General features: G+C 40.7%; 3 protein-coding genes across 8 annotated transcripts; 1 reads left to right on the top strand and 2 right to left on the bottom strand.

Annotated features, from left to right (window-relative positions):
- Positions 1–510: 510 nt before the first annotated feature.
- LOC135342296 (coiled-coil domain-containing protein 13-like) lies at positions 511–2,244 on the top strand. The gene has a single exon (XM_064538996.1). It carries the CDS (start codon positions 555–557, stop codon positions 2,217–2,219), a length of 1,665 nt encoding a protein of 554 aa, XP_064395066.1. The 5' UTR covers positions 511–554; the 3' UTR covers positions 2,220–2,244.
- A 435-nt stretch (positions 2,245–2,679) lies between these two features.
- On the bottom strand, positions 2,680–11,154 carry LOC135342286 (probable helicase with zinc finger domain). Of its 4 annotated transcripts, XM_064538983.1 has the most exons (20): positions 10,784–11,154; positions 10,553–10,723; positions 10,403–10,495; positions 10,152–10,349; positions 9,897–10,094; positions 9,636–9,811; positions 9,294–9,481; positions 8,166–9,180; positions 6,681–7,118; positions 6,474–6,561; positions 5,013–5,432; positions 4,888–4,928; positions 4,790–4,824; positions 4,545–4,667; positions 4,310–4,465; positions 4,010–4,183; positions 3,705–3,939; positions 3,510–3,657; positions 3,207–3,400; positions 2,680–3,068 (listed from the first exon to the last, which is right to left on the bottom strand). In XM_064538983.1, exons 1-20 carry the CDS (start codon positions 11,112–11,114, stop codon positions 2,871–2,873), a joined length of 4,620 nt encoding a protein of 1,539 aa, XP_064395053.1. In that variant the 5' UTR covers positions 11,115–11,154; the 3' UTR covers positions 2,680–2,870. The 4 variants fall into 4 exon arrangements, with proteins under 4 accessions (XP_064395053.1, XP_064395052.1, XP_064395051.1 ...); XM_064538982.1 differs by having other exon boundaries at positions 9,636–9,802; positions 9,897–10,349; XM_064538981.1 differs by having other exon boundaries at positions 9,636–9,805; positions 9,897–10,349.
- Positions 11,155–11,698: 544 nt separating this feature from the next.
- LOC135342289 (uncharacterized) lies at positions 11,699–17,565 on the bottom strand. Of its 3 annotated transcripts, XM_064538987.1 has the most exons (17): positions 17,341–17,565; positions 16,956–17,294; positions 16,692–16,825; positions 16,358–16,545; positions 15,241–16,219; positions 14,717–15,142; positions 14,565–14,652; positions 14,046–14,441; positions 13,954–13,994; positions 13,857–13,891; positions 13,616–13,738; positions 13,344–13,511; positions 13,125–13,292; positions 12,844–13,075; positions 12,645–12,789; positions 12,218–12,408; positions 11,699–12,086 (listed from the first exon to the last, which is right to left on the bottom strand). In XM_064538987.1, exons 2-17 carry the CDS (start codon positions 17,152–17,154, stop codon positions 11,883–11,885), a joined length of 3,717 nt encoding a protein of 1,238 aa, XP_064395057.1. In that variant the 5' UTR covers positions 17,155–17,294; positions 17,341–17,565; the 3' UTR covers positions 11,699–11,882. The 3 variants fall into 3 exon arrangements, with proteins under 3 accessions (XP_064395057.1, XP_064395058.1, XP_064395056.1); XM_064538988.1 differs by lacking the exon at positions 17,341–17,565 and having other exon boundaries at positions 13,344–13,499; positions 16,956–17,330; XM_064538986.1 differs by lacking the exon at positions 17,341–17,565 and having other exon boundaries at positions 16,956–17,330.
- Between the last annotated feature and the right edge of the window lie 1,653 nt (positions 17,566–19,218).

Below are 19,218 nucleotides of genomic sequence, written 5' to 3' on the forward strand. Positions count from 1 at the left end.
TACGGTGTATAATTATGTAGCACTGCTTGTACTGTGTTGTAGCCACACTGTATTGTATTTCGATCTCTAGCAATTGCATACTTTACATTACATGTATTGGAGAGACAATAATTATAATTATAGACATTGACTACTACATGTACCTACACATTGTACATTGTTGAATATAATTTTTATGATATCATGTGCTCGTTCTTCCCCCTGCAGGGTCTCAGCTGCCTTGCTTTGGTCATGGTCCGTCCACTGTGAGACAAATGAGAGAGAGATTTCACATGAGTCTAACGGAGAAGCAACTCGAATTATTAGTGGACAGTATGATAGAATCTAGTGTTCGCTCGTTAACTACCAAACTTTACGATCGCTTTCAATATCTAACAAATGGCATTTTATAACAGCACATTTGTTCGTTTTTTTACCTGCCTTATCGTGGCTGTGTATGTGTGACTATTATTATTATTATTATGATTAAATAATGGTAATGATCGTCAAAATGTATTATGCTGTGTGTTTCCATAGTAACTAAACAAAATAATGCAAAACTCCTTTACCCAATAATGGCGTCTTTACAAGAACAGTTGGTCATTATACAAGAGAATCAAAAGATGAGGTTCAAAGAAAGAAGCGTATGCAAAGATGTTCCTAATAGTGAGGGCCATCTTGATCTCGAGCTAAAAACAATCACTGAGCTAAAGCCACCTCCTGAAGAGACAGAATCTAACTATGAAGCGAACGAAATCGATGTGGAATTCCTACAGACACAAGTTGAGACTATACAACTTGAGAACTCACAACTGAAATCTCGACTGAAACAAACCGAATCAAAACTGGTCCAAGTGAACCATCAGAGAGAGGAGGAACGCAGGGCAATGGGCGGGTCTAGCTCCACCGTCACTCAGCGGATTGTCGAACTATCCAAAAAGAATCGGGAATTAAATGCAGAAGTAGCGTCGGAACGTAATAAAGTTAGAGAAATCCAAGTCAAACTGAAGAGACGAGAGGCTGATATAGCCAGTTTAGAAATGCAATCTCATTGTAAACAAAAATCTGAAATGGAAGTTGAGCAGGAGAGTCTTCAATCGATGGTCGATCAATTAAAGGAACAGCTCCAATTATCCAACCAAAAGAGAGCGGAATATCGAAACGAATGTCAGACGCTCAAACAAGACTTGAAGTTAGCACATAGAGTGATCTCCAGGGAAGTTGGTGAGGGGATGAACGTGTCTAGGTTGCTAAAGAGTGGTGGTGGATGGAGAGGACGATCACAACAGATTATGGCATTACAGAATAAGATTGGAGAGCTGCAACAACAATTAGACCAAACTGGAAGAACTAAAAAACAGTATGCTGGTACTCCATCTCGAGTTAATGCTGATCACCGACAAGTATCCACACTCAAGAAGCTTGAAGACACAAAGAAACGAAGCCTTGAACTAGCACAGAACGAACTTGGCTCAATACAGGTTGAATATTTAAAGCTCCAACAGCAATACTCAGCACTCAAGTCTAGGAACAAAATTCTAACGGCAGAGTTGAAGTCGATCAAGTCCCACATTTCTGGAAGGCTTCAACCACCCACCCCCACACCACAGTCACAGCTGGCCTATCGACCACCCTCTAATGAGAGCATACAAGACCGGGACAAAATGAGAGTTTTGGAGCAAAGAAATCAGAGACTGCAAACACAGTTAACAAAGTGTCTAAGTGAACTTCAATCGCTCAAAGAGAATGGACGTTTAGTTCCTCATTCAAGGCAACCAAAGAGTGCCCCATTACCTCCACTTGCTCTTAATAGGGGTGGTGGCACACGCTCAGTAACCAGGAAAATGGTGTTAGTTGGAGAACAAGAATACTCTGATGTTGAAAAGGATGCTTTAACTCGAGTGGATCACATGGAAAAAGAGAGGCTGTTTGAGTTGACACTATCTCTACAACAACGATTGGACTTGTGCAATGACAAAGTTGTAAATGCTGAAACAGAACTGCGTAATCTGAGACAACGCTACTCTAGTAAAGACAGGACAAAGACCACCTCCTCTGTAGGGGAGCTTGAAGAGAGACTGGAGATTACAAAGGACGAGAATGAAGTTCTCAAAGAGACGCTGGAGGCTACCAGACAAGAGAAGCTAGCAGACATTAAACTACTACAAGAGCTTATTAGAGAAACTAAGTCTATGTTTGTGGACAGTGTTAGGCAATTTTGTGCTGTGCAAAGCTCATAATGTTATTATCACATAAACATAATGTATTCATTGAAACAAAGTTGAAAGTGCTGAAAAACAAAACTGCATGATCTGAACGCTAGATAAGATAAGCTAGCAGACATTACACTACTCCAGGAGCTAGTAGGCCCCGATAGATTATGCTTTTTTTCACCCATTATTCTATTCTTGAATTCTTGAAAAATGTGCCTCATAAAAAATCCGATTATTCTCAAAAATGTGCTTAAGACGTAGATACGAACATAATTAATAATCATGATTCTCAGTGTTAATTTTCTGACTTGATAATAATTATTCATCAAAACTTTAATTAATGTATTACCGAAAATGGACATTGATGCCTATTATTCACGATTATTCTTTAGACACCTATTATGCTAAAATTATAATTAATTTATCAGGGCCTAAAACTAAGACTATGTTTGTGGACAGTGCATTAGGCAATTATGTGCTACGGAAATTTCATATGATCATGACTCAGACTGTAATGTTTCTATCATGTATAAAAGTTATAAACACAGTGAATAATAATATATTTACAAGATACATCTAACACAACAAAGGTAGACTAATGCAAAAAGTATAAAATTACAGTAGGGCACACACACACTATGAATCAAAGCTAACAATTTAGCATGTAGTACACTAGAACTAAAGAATGTAATCGTCCTTGGCCTTCCTCACTTTCTTTGAAAGCTTCCGAAGGGAACTATTTGTAGATAATAACTCATCAGCTGTTGGTCTCTCGGCAGGGTTTGTTGCCAGTAATAGCTTCACCATTCTTGTCACACTGAGATGGTTCTCCTCGAATTTGGGAGGAAATTCTAGCTTGCGCAGAGCGGTGAGCACCTGTATAGTCATGTGTGTGTTTGTGTGTGAGAGTGGGGATATGAGTGGGACTATTGAGCTAGGGAGCACATACATACATGATTTGATCAGGTGACATAGATATGACAATGCTACAGCTCAGCTACATACCAACTGTACCTGGTTTCTAGCTTCCATGAAATAGTGGAGCTCAAACAAGATGATCCCTAGAGCAAACATATCTGACTTTTCATCATACTTTTCTCCTTTGACTTGTTCTGGGCTCATGTACAGAAAGGTCCCAGCCTGCATACTGCCTTTAGAGTAGCTATTCGCTGAGCCGTGGTAATTGATAGTGTCTACACCTGTAGGGGCTGAACACCAAATATAATTTTCTAACTTTGTCATGTACTGTAATGCATCGAAGTATAATTATTCTGTGTATAATTAGCTATAATTTGTATTACTGTGGTTCATACGAACCTCCAGGTGGCATGGCCACTGTTCTTGCAAGACCAAAATCTCCAATTTTTAAACGGTCCTTCTCACCCCGAGAAAAAAATATGTTAGACGGCTTCAGATCTCGATGTACAATGCTCTTCTGATGAATGTACACCAGTGCTTCCAGGATCTGTAACAGTCTCATTAATAATTAAGGCAAAAACTGCAAATTTTAACCTGTTTGAAAAAGCTCAGAACCTGGCTCCTAGTTCGACTCTTCTCCTCACAGTTCTTGCCGAGCCAGGTGCGCAATGTGTCCCTCTCACAGAGCTCTGTCTGAATAAACAGGCAGGTTGGAGGATTAAGTGGAAGGGATGGTTGGATTTTAGGACATTCAGCATTGCTGTCTATAGTTTCTGTTAGCAAGGGTTGGGGAGCTTGAGAGTGGACAGGGAGAGAATCAGCATCGTTACTGTGAAATGAAAATATTACTTACCGTATAGCGAGTATTTTTATAGTTTTTAAGTAAATTACCAAATTACCAAAATGAGACTACTACTGAGTCAGCAGTTCGACAAGTCAGTCCAAAAGCACCTTGCGAGAGGTCAGAAGAAACAACATGTGTGTCAGTGGGGGTACTTGTTATAATATGGGTGGAGCTGGAAGTTGTGGACGTAGACCCCATTGTAGTTGTTACTGGGATCAGTGCAGTTGGTCTGAAGAAGAGGTGATATGAAACCAGAGTTCTACTCGTAGAGCACAACTATAGAAACTAGGATTTTTTAATAAGGAATACAAAATGGTTCTGCTCACGACTTATTATTGTCAAAATTAACACTCACAGTGAATTACTACTCTTCAGCATAGACCACAACTCTTCCTCTGTCCACCCATCTGGAGCTCTCTCCTTCCATGAATTGTAGTAACGTACAATGTTGGGGTGGTTCAGCATAGCCAGTGTGGTGACTTCTTTCACCACCTTGTCTTGCTTCTTAGGGCTGTAAGGAGGCAAGAGCTGGTTCTATGCTGTAATTTGAGTCAAAGCATCACCATACTACTGTATTTTTATATACTCACACATCAGAGAGCTTGATTATCTTCAGTGCATAATCTGCTTGGTCCACCTTGTGCTTCACATGAAACACCACACCAAAGCCTCCCTTACCAATCTGGTCTTTTTTCTCATATTCATTCCATCTACTGCAGTAGAGGACTAATAATTATATATAGCCATGCAACACAGCTTGTAGAGCATGTCAATTAAGTGAACTCAGCCGGCTGCAATGCACTATATATAGATATATGTTCTAGTGCTTGCTCACCTGCTGGCAGCCATTGCACTAGTACCACTGCTGTTCTAAAGGGAGTATTTATACATTATGAAACACGTGCAGCTAATACAGTGACATAATCTGCTAACCTGCACAGTCGTTGAGGGTAAAGAATGTTGAAGGAGATCATCTGTAAGCAAATAATCTCACGTACAAACAACACACGACAATTTGGATTTGTTATAATTATGTATATATTATAGAGAGAGCTTACCTTGCGGAGGAAGTGGTTGTAATGGGAAGTCACCTTCATCAATCATACTAGTGGATTCATTACTTGTACTATCGAGGGAAGCTTCATCATCATCAAGTTCATCCTCAAGCAACAACCGAATAGCTTTCGTTTTCTTTTTGGTTAAGTTCAAAGATGAGGGGATAATGAAAGAATCGTGGTCGAGACATCTCTTGAGATAGTTGCTCCAAACTTCCCCTTTTGTTTCATATTCCTCCAGCTTGGTTTGCTCCGTCTTGAGTAGTAGGAATGGGTTACCAATGGCAACCACGAGTGACTGGGCTCGAGTAACAGCTGTGTTGAATATGTGCGGATCGCAGAGACTCTTAGTAGGGTTACGGGATGAAGCATCAGAGTGGGTCGGTTCAGAGGTGCTTAGGAACAGAGCTCGGAACTCCCTACCTGTGAGAAATAAAGAGAAACAATTAATGCTATTCTCAATCCACATTACATATACTTTAACCGTCACGGGGCCACGATCGTGGCCCGCAATAGTGACTTTTTTGGCGAAATTCTAATTCTGCAATACTTAGGAAGTAGCTCGAACTACGCACATCCCTGTATAGAGGAAGAGCTGTAGAATCACGTGCAATTTAGTCTAGAAATTTCCAAGCCACGTTGCTATGTTAAAATTTCATTAGCATCTTACCGCACGAAGTTTATAGCTATGGCTAGGTTGTTTACTTGTGCCGATGTGCTTGAACAGCTTGAGGACAGCAATGGCAATGTCTCCTCTGGTGTTGACAGTGCCTATGAAGGAGAGGGGATAGTAGGATACCTCCCAAAGGCTACCAGTTTCATGCCAGATGCTGATGAACTGTCTGGGACTGAGGACATGCATGACATGGACCTAGACGCTAGAGCTATGGACCAGGACGGTGAAAGACCATGCAGGAGAGGGCTCACTGTGTGACTCTGGCAAGTAGTATAGTATAGCTAGAATATCAGTAGTGAGTATAGTATAGCTAAAATAGAATTAGCAGTAATGAACAGTCTTTATGTGAGCTTGTAAATTTCATAGATTGTTCACCGATATAGTAATACATGTACGTATTGTACTTCAAATTGATATATCTTAGCACTGTTACATTCATATGATGTGAAAATCAAGCTTAGTCAAGCCTTTATACCATATGATAGGCTGATCCATAAAAAAAAATTTTTGGATTTTATCTCACCGCTGGCCGAGCATTTAAAATGATAAAAACGGGTGAGCGTAATAACCGTGGTTGTTATGGCAACAAATGTTGTACCATTTTATTCCTTATTGTATGGGCATTCTATTGGTGTATGGTTGCTAGGCATTTTATTGCTCTGGAAACCCGATAGAGAATTTACAGACATTTCACTTCACTGTTAATTAAGAATCCGACGGTTAAAGGGTTAAGTAGAGGCAGTTCCAAGATTAAGTGATTTAAAACTATAGCAGTACATGAACAGTACCTTGCATGTCATAAGTGGGTAGCCTTTGTAGAGTCTTCAGCTTGTCAGACAACGTCTTTTTTCGAATCAAATTGTTGATCATTGTTAGCTACAGTGAATTATCAGTATTGATCATGCCAGTATAATTATACACAAGCAAAATTAATTAAAACACCATATAATACAAGGCGCCAGTTACACATCCCCCATTACCACACACTTTCTAACCTGTGGTCTTGAGGGACTCATTATGCAGGTCTGTGACATGACTTTGTCCTGAGGTCCCCAGCTAGCAGTAGGCCAACTTTTAGCGATGGCAAACTTGTTTACCTCATCCAGTAGGATACTCGCCTCAGCTTCATTCACATTGTCGTCCACTTGCGTTACGACCTGATCTATACTAGAGCACACAAACACAAGGGGGTAGGGGTACAAGGGGTGTAGGGATGGGGGGTCACGATCAGACGGTGATATCAGGGGGGTATCGTAAAACAAGGACGAGGGGAGCTCAAAGATGTCCGGATGAGATCGATAGTTGGTTACAAGCGTGGAGATGTAGAATTCTTGTCGGAGTCGCTTGTACGATGAGTGCAGTCGCTCTAGTAACGAAGTAGCAAGACTGTACGATGATGGGACCTCTCCAAACACAAGCATCGCTGGACCAACCTGTATAATTATAGAGGAAGAGTTAGACATCAAAAATGCAATGCCACAGAAACTGGATTATTACGTTTTGCATATGTGCTAATGGGGTCAAGCAGAGTTCTATATGCTTATATTCGAGGATGCGCATGCATGCAGTTATTTTCGAGCCCCACCCAGTAACTGAATGTTTCTGTGACGAGGGATGACTCATTAGCTAGCTAGAAAGTGAGCGAGCTAGGCAAGCAGGCGATCCTGACTATAGATCTATAATTATCATACATAATACAGTTCATTTGACCATGCAAGAACTGGAAAAAAATTGGTCTAAGTCCACCTCCGATTCAAGTCTCACATTCTCTCATTTAACAGCGTGCTCAAAGACCTTCCAGATGGATATCACCAGCTATATTGCTACCATGCACTGTACAAGCTATGGTTCATAGATAAACGTAATTAGCTGAATCAATTCTTTTTGAAAAGCGCTTCATTCTGAGTACAAAAACCTAGAGTTGAGCATGAGCGCTAATAATCCAGTTTATACAATACCAAAGTTAATTCCATGTAATTTTAGTTTCAATAAACCTCTAGTTAATTGATTTATGCGACATAGTAGTCGCTCGCATAGTTAGTACAGGAGCCCATAAAGGAAAGAGCATCTAACTCGAGGCTTACGTTTCGTAATTGCCGATAAAATAGCATTTCCTGATATGGAAGGACACTAAGCGCTAGTTAGTATCATGCATAAATTTCTAGACGATACCTTGAACGCTATACCTTCTAAATATATTTTTCGGCACTTATATTTCGTGGAATGGCCTCTAAAGCATTTCTTTTTGCATAGCCATAATATTCGTGGGTTGACTGCTTACCAGAAGCCACACCTTTATTCTTTGCATGTTATACTAATTTTTCGGGGACTTAATTTTCATGTAGGATTGCTAACCCACAAAAACAACGAAAATTAAACCCCTAGAAAATTTCGTACTACACGGTACATCCAGAATAGGCAATTTTCATCATGCACAAATACTACATACTGACTGACACACAAATCCTAAATGTATATACCTGCTGATCTCCAGCAATCACAATCTTGGTTGTATCAGGATGAGCCAGAGAGAGGGGGGCAATAGCCTCAGGCTCCCGCATCTGGGCCCCCTCATCAATCAGAATATGAGTGAAGAATCGATCACCAATATCTTTAACCAGCTTAGGACGTACCATCATGCATGTCGACATCACAAGATGATTTTGTTGCATGTCTAGAAATTGTCGGTATAAGAGAAAGCTTTTAATCGTTTTGTAGACACTATGCTTGAAGTCATGATCCCTCAGAATAATCACTTCAACATCATCCTCTTTGCCAGTCATCAAATTTTGATAGTGGTCATAGAAGTTATCCACAGACTCTCGCTGTTGAGTGCACACTAGAATACGAGCGGGTTGCTGTTTGATACGAGCTTCAGCAAAGAAGCAGCTGGCAGCCATTGCTAGGAGACGGGTCTTCCCAGAACCAAACGGCCCAACTATGATATTAGGTGGGCCTCGGGGGGAGCAGGTTAGAATGGATTCTAATGCAGCAAATTGATCAGGAGAACAGAGGCTTTCAAAAGGCTTAAGATCGATTCTAATATCAATTGGCTCTTGGCTGAATAAACGAGGAGTAGGCAAAATTTTCTGGATCATAGGTATAACAGTTTTTGATACACACGACTTAAGATGTTTGAAATATGATTGATTTAACTCAAACTTCACCAAAATTCGTGTAAGATCCTTGCTTCCTGTCTCTGGAAGTCCAAGCTGTAATTTCTGCTCCTCTTGCGGTTCAAGCCCAATATACATGTACAGCTTCTCCGCAGTATGGCTGTAGTCGTCTCTAAGGATATGAGCTTTACAGATATTCACCTGGCCGCGGTTGAGGATACAAATTGATCCTTGACTGGCTTGTGTTGCATATGCCACTTGATCTTCACTGATGGCTTTCAGGTAGCCATAGCGACAATATCGATCATCGGGTGGTCGTCTCAGAGCTGACGGTTTAAATTCATTCTGATAAAGAAACAAATCATACTCTCCATTGCACCTGTGGGAGTTATAGTCAAACAATGATGGCCTATTTGGCAATACTGAAGATAATACAGAACTACATTATTATTATTATTTGGTGTGACTCTTGACCGTGTTAAAATAACTTACTTTTCATCAAGCACCCTTTTACGCTCAATTTTGTCCAGCTTGAGTAGTTCAGTGAACTTGATCTTATAGTTCTCCGCAGATAAGGGGGGGTGTACAACATCCCCACTAGAGGGAGAACGTGGGTCAGGCTGGACACACTTGGAGTTGGGGGATGGGGACATTTGGGACTGACTATCAGGATAAGCAAACTGGGAGGGAGTGGAGATTGAGTGTAATACAAGAATAGAGATGATTTGTGATAAGTGATTTCACTGTTGTTCAGCTCTGCATAAATAATATATACGTACCTAATTAATATACTGCAAAAAAGTGTAAAAGGAGCTGCTACAAATATTCTAGTACCTTAGGAGTTGATACTCTACGATCTTGTTGATAGTCCACTGAGCTTTCAGAATGCGATACACTCAGACTTCGATAACCTCTTCCCCATTGAGCTGTTAATGGTGGGACCTGTTGCTGTGAACCGATTTGGTGTCTCAAAGGGGACGCTTGTCTCCTTGGTCGCATAGCTTCTGAGTCGGAAACAACAGTGAGAGTGTTGACACCCATAGAAAGGGAGCATATCAACCAATGTCAACTATAACCAGATATATAGAAACTCACCTTCACTTATACTGTCATCCTCAGATTCTGCTAACTGAGCATTCCAAGAATCTTGCTCCGCCTTGCTGTGAGCATATGTACAATTGTCTCCATGACGACACGACCCATCTGCATTCTTACAGATGGAAAACTTTTTCCCTGGGGGTAGCCTGTTCGGCATTGGTCTGATTGGTTCAAACACCCAGTCATGACTGAATTCTACATATCGATCTATAAGTATACAACTGCAGAGACGATTAGTTATGGAAAACTCACCTTCACTTATACTGTCATCCTCAGATTCTGCTAACTGAGCATTCCAAGAATCTTGCTCTGCCTTGCTGTGAGCATATGTACAATTGTCTCCATGACAACACGACCCATCTGCATTCTTACAGATGGAAAACTTTTTCCCTGGGGGTAGCTTGTTCGGCATTGGTCTGATTGGTTCAAACATCCAGTCATCACTGAATTCTACATGTAGATCTATAAGTATACAACTGTATGATTGGTTATACGAAATTCACCTTCACTTTTACTGTCATCCTCAGATTTTTCCCCGGGGGGTAGCCTGTTCGGCATTGGTCTGATTGGTTCAACCATCAAGTCATCACTGAATTCTACATGTAGATCTATAAGTATACAACTGCAGAGACGATTAGTTATAGAAACCTCACCTTCAGTTATACTGTCATCCTCAGATTCTGCTAACTGAGCATTCCAAGAATCTTGCTCCGCCTTGCTGTGAGCATATGTACACCAGCCTCTACGACAACACGATCCATCTGCTTTCTTACAGAGGGAAAACCTCTTCCATGGGGGTATCTTTTTCGGCATTGGTCTGATTGCTACATATGCAAGCACAACTTTAGAAAGCTTTGTGGGACGATTGGTTATACGAAACTCACCTTTACTTTTTCTGTCATCCTCTAACTGAGCGTTCCAAGCCTTCTGCTCCGCCTTGCTGTGAGCATATGTACATCTGTTTCTATGACGACACGACCCATCTGCATTCTGACAGAGGGAAAACTTATTCCATGGGGGTATCTTTTTCGGCAGTGATCTGATTGGTTCCAACATCAAGTCATCACTGATGGCTACACAAACAAGCTCTTCTGTGAGGTGGGCCTGAGGAAATGAGCATTCTGTAGTCAGGAGATCAGTGTTCCAGGGGTTGACTTCAAGACAATCCTTACAGACCCAACCATAGAAAGGAACTTGTCTGGATCTTCTAGCCATTTGTAATGATTCTAACGGCTGTTGTTGTGCTCGATCCCAACCAGCCCCACCCTCTTTTCTCTGCATATGCCAAAAAATGTGGGTGGGGCTGGTTGAATTATTATACCACAAATTGATATACAGACTCGTACATGTACATCTAGCAATTTCAGGGAGGACCAATAGAAGCTGCTGCTCTTCATGTTTTCTTGGGAGAATTGAAAGGTGCAGCAATTATTCGAGTGGATAGCATTGAGAAAGAGAGGCTGTTTGAGTTGACACTATCTCTACAACAACGTGATTGGACTTGTGCAATGACAAAGCTGTAAATGCTGAAACAGAACTGTGCGTAATCTGAGACAACGCTACTCGAACTCTAGTAAAGACAAGACAAAGACCACCTCTGTAGGGGAGCTTGAAGAGAGATTGGAGATTACAAAGGATGAGAATGAAGTTCTCAAGGAGACATTGGAGGCTACCAAACAAGAGAAGCTAGCAGACATTAAACTACTCCAGGAGCTTATTAGAGAAACTAAGTCTATGTTTGTAGACAGTGTTAGGAAATTATGTGCTGTGCAAAGTTCATAATACATCATGTACATGTGCACGGGAACATTTTTTTAAAACTGCTATAAACAGATACATAAGATATAATTAGATCTATATTATATAGCACAGTCACATGTACCAGCTAGTAACTAATAATTTTGACACTACTAACTCACACTGAAAATGAAGCTAACAAGCTATAAGTTGTATAGAAACTTAAGAATGTACATTGTAATAATACTAGAATTTAAGAATCCAATCGTCCTTGATCTTTCTCATTTTCTTTGAGAGATTCCGAAGAGAAGTATTCTTGGTTAATAACTCATCAGCTGTTGGTCTCTCAGCAGGGTCTGTTGCCAGCAATAGCTTCGCAATTTTTGTCACATTGGGAAGGTTCTCTTTAAATTTGGGAGGGAACTCCAGATTGCGCAGAACTGATAGCACCTGTACAGTCGTGTGTGTGTTTGTGCATGGGTGTATGTAGTGAGGATGAGTGGACCGTTAAGCTAAAGGGTGTGTACATTGGGGACATAATCTGACCAAGGGAGGGAAATGAAATGCTACTGCTACTGTACCTGGTTTCTGGCCTCGATGATATAGTGAAGCTCAAACAAGATGATACCCAGAGCAAACATGTCTGACTTCTCATCACACGTTTTCCCTTTGATTTGTTCTGGGCTCATGTACAGGAGAGTTCCAGCCTGCATGCTGCCTTTAGAGTGGCCATCAGCTGAGCCATTTTTGGCAGTGTCTAAACCTGTAGGGGCTGAATACCAATATTAATAGAAAGGTTTGCACTGTGCCATGCACCGTTAAGTACAATTATTGTCTGTATAGCATACTAGCTATAAATAGCTAATACAACATACAAACCTTAATTACAGTACCAGAAATTATTTTTGCGATGACTATGTACAATTATGGTATAATAATTATAATGGGCAAGTTTTGTAAAGTGCATGGCGCTCTAATTACACCAACTTCGGAAATTGATTTACGAACCTCCAAGTGGCATGGCCACTATTCTTGCTAGCCCAAAATCTCCAATTTTTAAAGTTCCCTCACTCCGAGAGAAAAAAATATTAGGTGGTTTCAGGTCCCGATGTACAAAGCCCTCCTTGTGAATGTACACCAGTGCTTTAAGGATCTGTATGGTAATACATTCATAGAGTAAGGCAACTACTGCACATTTCTAAAGTACCTGTTTGAAGAAGCTCAGAACCTGGCTCTTAGCTCGACTCTTCTCTTCACAGTTTTTGTTCAGCCAGGTGCGCAATGTGTCCCTCTGACAAAGCTCTGTCTGAATAAACAGGCATGTTGGAGGATCGAGTGGAAGGGACGGTTGAAGACATTTGGCCTCAAAGTCTATGGCAGTTTCTGTTATCAGGGATTGAGCAGCTTGAGAGTGGGCAGGTGGAGAGTTAGCACTGTCACTGTGAAATGGGTAGCATATCGATAAGCACATACTGAATATTAAATTACTGAAATGAGACTACTGAGTCAGCAGTGTAAGAGGTCGGTCCAAAAGCACCTATCGAGAGGTCAGCAGAGACAACATGTGTGCTGGTGGAAGTATTTGTTGTATGGGTGGAGCTGGAAGTTGTGGATGTAGACCCCATTGCTGTCGTTACTGGGATCAGTGCAGTTGGCCTAAAGAGAAGGTGACAATAACACAGCAATGCACAACTATGAGATACTCACAATGAATCACTACTCTTTAGCATAGACCACAACTCTTTTGTTGCCCACCCATCCGGAGCTTTCTCTTTCCATGATGTGTGGTAACGGACGATATGGGTGTGTTCCAGGTTAGCCAAGGCCATTACCTCTCTAAGCACCTTGTCTTGCTTCTTAGGGCTATAAAAAGAGCTGGTAAAATGCACGTGTACATAGATACATTTGATTCTCTATAATAATATTATGTCAAAGCATTACCTACATCTTTTTGAAATTTGAGCTAACATTTCACTCACATGTCAGAAAGCCTGATTATCTTCAGTGCATATTCACGCTTGTCCATAATGTACTTCACATGGAACACCACACCAAAGCCTCCCTTGCCAATCGGTGGGTACTTCACCTCATACTCGTCCAGTCTGTGTAATAGGTAGAGGACTGATTAGTAACAAACGACCCAAAACATTGTTCTAGACTTGCAGGTTAACTCAGCCTGCTGCAATGATTACACATTGTAAACTCTAAGTGCTTGCTCACCTGCTAACAGCCTTTGCACTAGTACCACTGGTACTCTAAGGGAATATTTAAACATTAAACACAGCCAATAAATAATATAGCAACGTGATTTGTTTACCTGCGTACTTATTGAAGATGAAGAACGTTGAATAACATCGTCTACATGTAAAAATAATCTTACTTACGAAGACAACACATGTGGAAAGTCACCTTTCATACTAGATCCAGTGGCTTCGTTACTTGTGCCATTGAGGACAGCTTCATCGTCAAGTGCATCGTCAAGTTCATCCTCAAGCAGCAACCGACTAGCTCTCGCTCTTTTTTTGCTCACGTTTAAAGATGGGGGGATAATGAAAGAATGGTACTTGAGACATCTCTTGAGATAATTACTCCAAATTTTCTCTTTCTTTCCGTATTTTTCCAGCATGGTTTGCTCTGTCTTGAGCAGTAGGAACGGGTTGCCAACGGAAACCATAAGTGACTGGGCTCGAGTAATAGATGTATTGAAGATGTGAGGATCACAGAAACTTTTGGTCGGGGTTTGGGTCGAAGAATCAGAGTGGGTCTGCTCAGAGGTACTTAGGAACAGAGCTCGGAACTCCCTACCTGTGAGGAAAATATATATAAATTGAATGTCTATAGACAGTTATTACATACTCCAAAGAAGCTATTAAGTAGAAGCAGTTCTAGAATTAGCAGTACATGAACAGTACTATATATCACAGTCACCTTGCATGTCATAAGTGGGTAGTCTCTTTATAGTCTTCAGCTTTCCAGACACTGCCTCCTTACGAATTAGCTGGTTGATTATCGTTAGCTACAGTACAGTTGTTGTATCAATACACAAGCAGATATATGCACAGTTTAACACATTCCATTACTTGTGAATATGATGGACTCATGATGCAGGCTTGAGACAGGTCCACAGGTCCCCAGCTAGCAGTAGGCCAACTCTTGGCAAACTTATTCACCTCATCCAGCAGGATACTCGCCTCAGCTTCATTCACATTGTCGTCCACTTGCGTTACAGCCTGATCTATACTAGAGCACACAAACACGAGGGGGTAGGGGTAGAGGGGGTGTAGGGATGGAGGGTCACGATCAGACGGTGCAATCAGGGTGGCCTCGTAAAACAGGGACGACGGAAGCTCAAAGATGTCCGGGTGAGATCGATAGTTGGTTACAAGTGTGGAGATGTAGGATTCTTGTCGGAGTCGCTTGTACGATGAGTGCAGTCGCTCTAGTAACGAAGTGGCAAGACCACACGATAATGGGACCTCTCCAAACACAAACATCGCTGAACCAACCTGTAAGGGAGATGAGAGGAATGGTAAAGTACGCTATATCAATATCTGGCAAAAAATATACTTACTACAGAATGTACTGGCAAAAACATCCTATATACCTTTAGATGCTGATCTCCTGCGATCACAATCTTGGTTGTACCAGGATGAGCCAGAGAGAGGGGGGCAATAGCCTCAGGCTCCCGCATCTGGGCTCCCTCATCAATCAGAATATGAGTGAAGAATCGATCACCAAGATCTCTAACCAGCTCATGCACCATCATGCATGTCGACATCACAAGATGATTCTGTTGCATTCCTAGAAATCTTGAGTCAAAATGCTTGAAGCCACGATCCTTTAGAATAATCACTTCAATGTCATCCTCTTTGCCAGCCATCAAATTTTGATAGTGGTCATAGAAATTATCCACAGACTCTCGCTGTTGAGTGCACACTAGAATACGAGCAGGTTGCTGTTTGACACGAGCTTCAGTAAAGAAGCAGCTGGCAGCCATTGCTAAGATACGCGTCTTTCCCGTACCAAACGACCCAACTATGATATTAGGTGGGCCTTGGGGGGAGCAGGTTAGAATGGCCTGTAATGCATCAAGTTGATCAGGAGAACAGAGGGTTTTGTAACGTTTGAGATTGATTTGAATATCAATTGGCTCTTGGCTGAAAGTACGAGGATTAGGGACAATTTTGTGGATGATAGGTACGGCTGCTTTCGATACACAAGACTTGAGATTTTGGAAATACGAATGCTTTAACATGAACTTCACAACAACTCTCATTTGCGTAAAATCTACATTTACCACTTTACGTTGTAATTTTTGCTCCTCTTGGGCTTCAAACCCAATATACAGCTTCTCCTCAGTATAGGAGTAGTTGTCTTGAAGAATATCAGCTTTGCAGATATTCACTTGGCCGAGGTTGAGGATATAAATCGAGCCTTGACTGGATTGGGTTGCATATGCAACTTGGTCTCCGTTGATATTTTCCAAGTAGCCATAGCGACGATACTGAACATCGAGCGGTCGTCTCAGAGCTGGTGGTTTAGTCCCATGCTGATAGAGAAACAGATTGTACTCTCCATTGCATCTGTAGGAGTGGCCAAACAGGACGAAATACTGATAATTATTTATAAAGCACTTAGTGAAATACTTCAAGCAATCATAATTAATTATAAAGCACTTGGTCTAATGGTGTGACACTTGAGACTAAACTTAAACAATTTACTTTTCGTCAAGCACCCTCTGATGTTCGATTTCCTCCAATTTGAGCAGTTCAGTGAACTTGCTCTTATAGTTCTCCGGAGATAAAGGGGCATGTACTACGTCTGGAACACCCCCACTGGAGGGAGAATGAGGGTGCATGAGGCTGGACATAATTGGGGGTGGGGACAATTGGGGCTGACTACGGCCAACCTGGGATGAGGGGGAGGGTGGAAAGATGGTGAGCAAATGATGCATGGCGAGTATCAATCAGGACTCAATGCTGCCATAAAATAGTTAATATATAGATGTGACACTAGGTCAAAGCTGTGTAAAAACTGCTGTAAATATTTCAGTACCGTAGGAGCTGTTGGAGTTGTAGAATGCGATTGACTCAAACTCCGATAACCTCTCCCTTGAGCTGTTAATGGTGGGGCCTGATGTTGTGGATTGATTTGGTGTATGGAGAAAGCTTGTTCCCTTGGCTGCATACCTTGTGAGTGTGACGAGACAAAAAAAAACAGTTGTGGCACTTGCTATAGAAAGGGTAAATATCAACAGAAATGGACCCATATCAACTACATGACAATTCAAACAGAAGGGATCAGATATGGAAAACTCACTTTCATGCTTGCTGTCATCCTCAGATTTCACTAACATAGCATTCCACCCACCTTGCTCTGCTTTAATTGCTGTGAGCAAACATGCAAACGTCCCCAAAATCACACAACCCATCTGCATTCTTACAGAGGGAAAATGTCTTCCTCCATGGGGGTGGTAATTTGTACGGCATTGGTCTGATTTGCTCCAGTATCCAGTCATCACTGATGGCTACAAGAACAAGCACTCCTGTGTGGGACTGGAATAAGCATTCTGTGTTCAGGAGATCAGTGTTACAGGGGTTGGCTTCAAGACAATCCTCACAGACCCAACCACAGGATGGAACTTGTCTACTAGCCATTCTGTATTGTCAAGAGTATATTATGTCTATGAGAGTATCGAACGTACAGTCAGATGGCCAGCGTCGTTTATATTTTTTCTACTTCCTGTTTAGTTTATCTTGCAGAAGTAAGGTCCCGTTTTTCTGAGCTGACTTCTAGCTTGTTTATCTTTCTTGCTGCGAGAGTTATGATGTTCTAAACAGCTCCAAAGTGCTTTTCAGTCTTCCAGGAGTCGAATGATACTAATAAAGTATATAGTTTTGCTAGCTGCTTGCCTCTAATCTAGCCCCATTTTTATACATACTGCACAATGAATCACCAGCAGTGCACGTGTGTTGGCACTGTTTAAAATCCCATGCCACAAAATTCAAAGATATTATTTATATATACAAACCAAAAGATCCTCGCGTAGGATTATGACGCATTACCTATAGATCGCAATCATCTACTAATGCGCATGCATGCACAGAAAAAAGTGATATGTAGAAATAACAAAGCTTGTTACAATAACATATAATCAATGTTACAACATTGTGTAGATATAGCAAGAACATGTGATATACACACATAGTTGATGCAGTTTAAACACATGCCATGTAATAATTACTGTACAACATGTACTTATGACATACATTGTTCAATTCAGCACTAACATGTAATAATAACAAGTCAAGATGTAGTTACTACTCAATAAATGTAAATACAACATTAAATGCTACAGTGACGCTTTAAATGTAGGAATAGCAAAATGGATCGTAGTTGTAACAAATGCCATGTAATAATTACTGTACAACATGTACTTATGAGATACATTGTTCTAACTCTTCAATCTATGGTTCAATTCAGCACTAACATGTAATAATAACAAGTGTATATGTATTAATAAAACATGTATTAATGACAAGTTTAGTATGTAGTTAATACACAAATCAATGTAAATTGAATCAAACCATAGATCTACACAAAGGTTAGTAACTGTATTAGCTATACAAGTGTTTATAGTATGGTGGCCTTGAGGGATCATGGTGATCAGTGAACTTTCCATGTGTTGCATATGAACTTTTGTGAGCTGAGCACATTGCCTGACTAGACTGTGTAGTGTTATGGCTGGTGAACAGGTGAGATTTAATTATAATGATGTATGCATGAGACATTAACTGATCCACACATTCATTATATAGAAAATGGATTATTATGTGCTACATTTCACCTTTCACTTTGGCCAACTGTTCTTTCTTGTTCTCTGTTGTGGTGAAGACGACGACGACGACGAGGTGTGCTTCTTTCACGCAATACATTTATTTCATACAAATCCTATTCTCAAATTACAAAGCTTTGAAACAATTTTGTCCTTTGTACTATCCTAGACTATACTCTCAAATTAGCGTGCTAATCAACAATTTTAACAGTGTACATGTATACGTAATAATAATTATTGTGATATCAATAATAATATAAGATTATTCATGGTTCGTTCAGAAATGATCGTTGAGCAATGCATGCATGAGGTGTTACATTCTTATAACATAAGAGCGCATGGCAATATAAAGCCCTCTGTCACCTATGTATGTATGGGCAGTGAGAGGATGAGGATCAATTAGATGAGATACACATACAACAAATGTTTGATAGGTATGCTCAATCAAATAGCACTGAAGGTGATTGTTAATGCCACACGTTGTAAACCTTTCAGCAACTAGTATTGGGGTTTCAACCATTACTAAAATATCTTTAATCTTCGCAAACTGGGGTAAATCATCATCTTGCCAGCCAACAATGACAAAATCATTCTGGTAGTACTGCTCGCCGTGAATTTTAATCCAGTTAGGCCTAAAAAGTAAGTTAAGTCATTGAATAACAACGAACAGCTGTAATTTCATGACTATACCTACCGTGACACAGCTGTTTCTAGATGTACATTTGGTAAAGCAATCAGTATTTCATG

This window comes from Halichondria panicea, chromosome 10 (assembly GCF_963675165.1).
Source record: "Halichondria panicea chromosome 10, odHalPani1.1, whole genome shotgun sequence".
Taxonomy (NCBI): domain Eukaryota; kingdom Metazoa; phylum Porifera; class Demospongiae; order Suberitida; family Halichondriidae; genus Halichondria; species Halichondria panicea.

Bases quoted from the DNA above. Each gene is read 5' to 3' on its own strand.
- LOC135342289 (XM_064538987.1), bottom strand. From the start codon at position 17,154: ATGACTGGATACTGGAGCAAATCAGACCAATGCCGTACAAATTACCAC. The intron at 16,826-16,955 runs GTGAGTTTTCCA...CACACTCACAAG, and splicing joins GGATGACAGCAAGCATGAAA to GTATGCAGCCAAGGGAACAA. The intron at 13,293-13,343 runs GTGAGTATCTCA...CCTTCTCTTTAG, and splicing joins CTAAAGAGTAGTGATTCATT to GCCAACTGCACTGATCCCAG.
- LOC135342286 (XM_064538981.1), bottom strand. From the start codon at position 11,114: ATGGCTAGAAGATCCAGACAAGTTCCTTTCTATGGTTGGGTCTGTAAG. The intron at 3,401-3,509 runs GTTCGTATGAAC...TTTGGTGTTCAG, and splicing joins AGTGGCCATGCCACCTGGAG to CCCCTACAGGTGTAGACACT. The intron at 3,069-3,206 runs GTACAGTTGGTA...ATGACTATACAG, and splicing joins TCATGGAAGCTAGAAACCAG to GTGCTCACCGCTCTGCGCAA.
- LOC135342296 (XM_064538996.1), top strand. From the start codon at position 555: ATGGCGTCTTTACAAGAACAGTTGGTCATTATACAAGAGAATCAAAAG.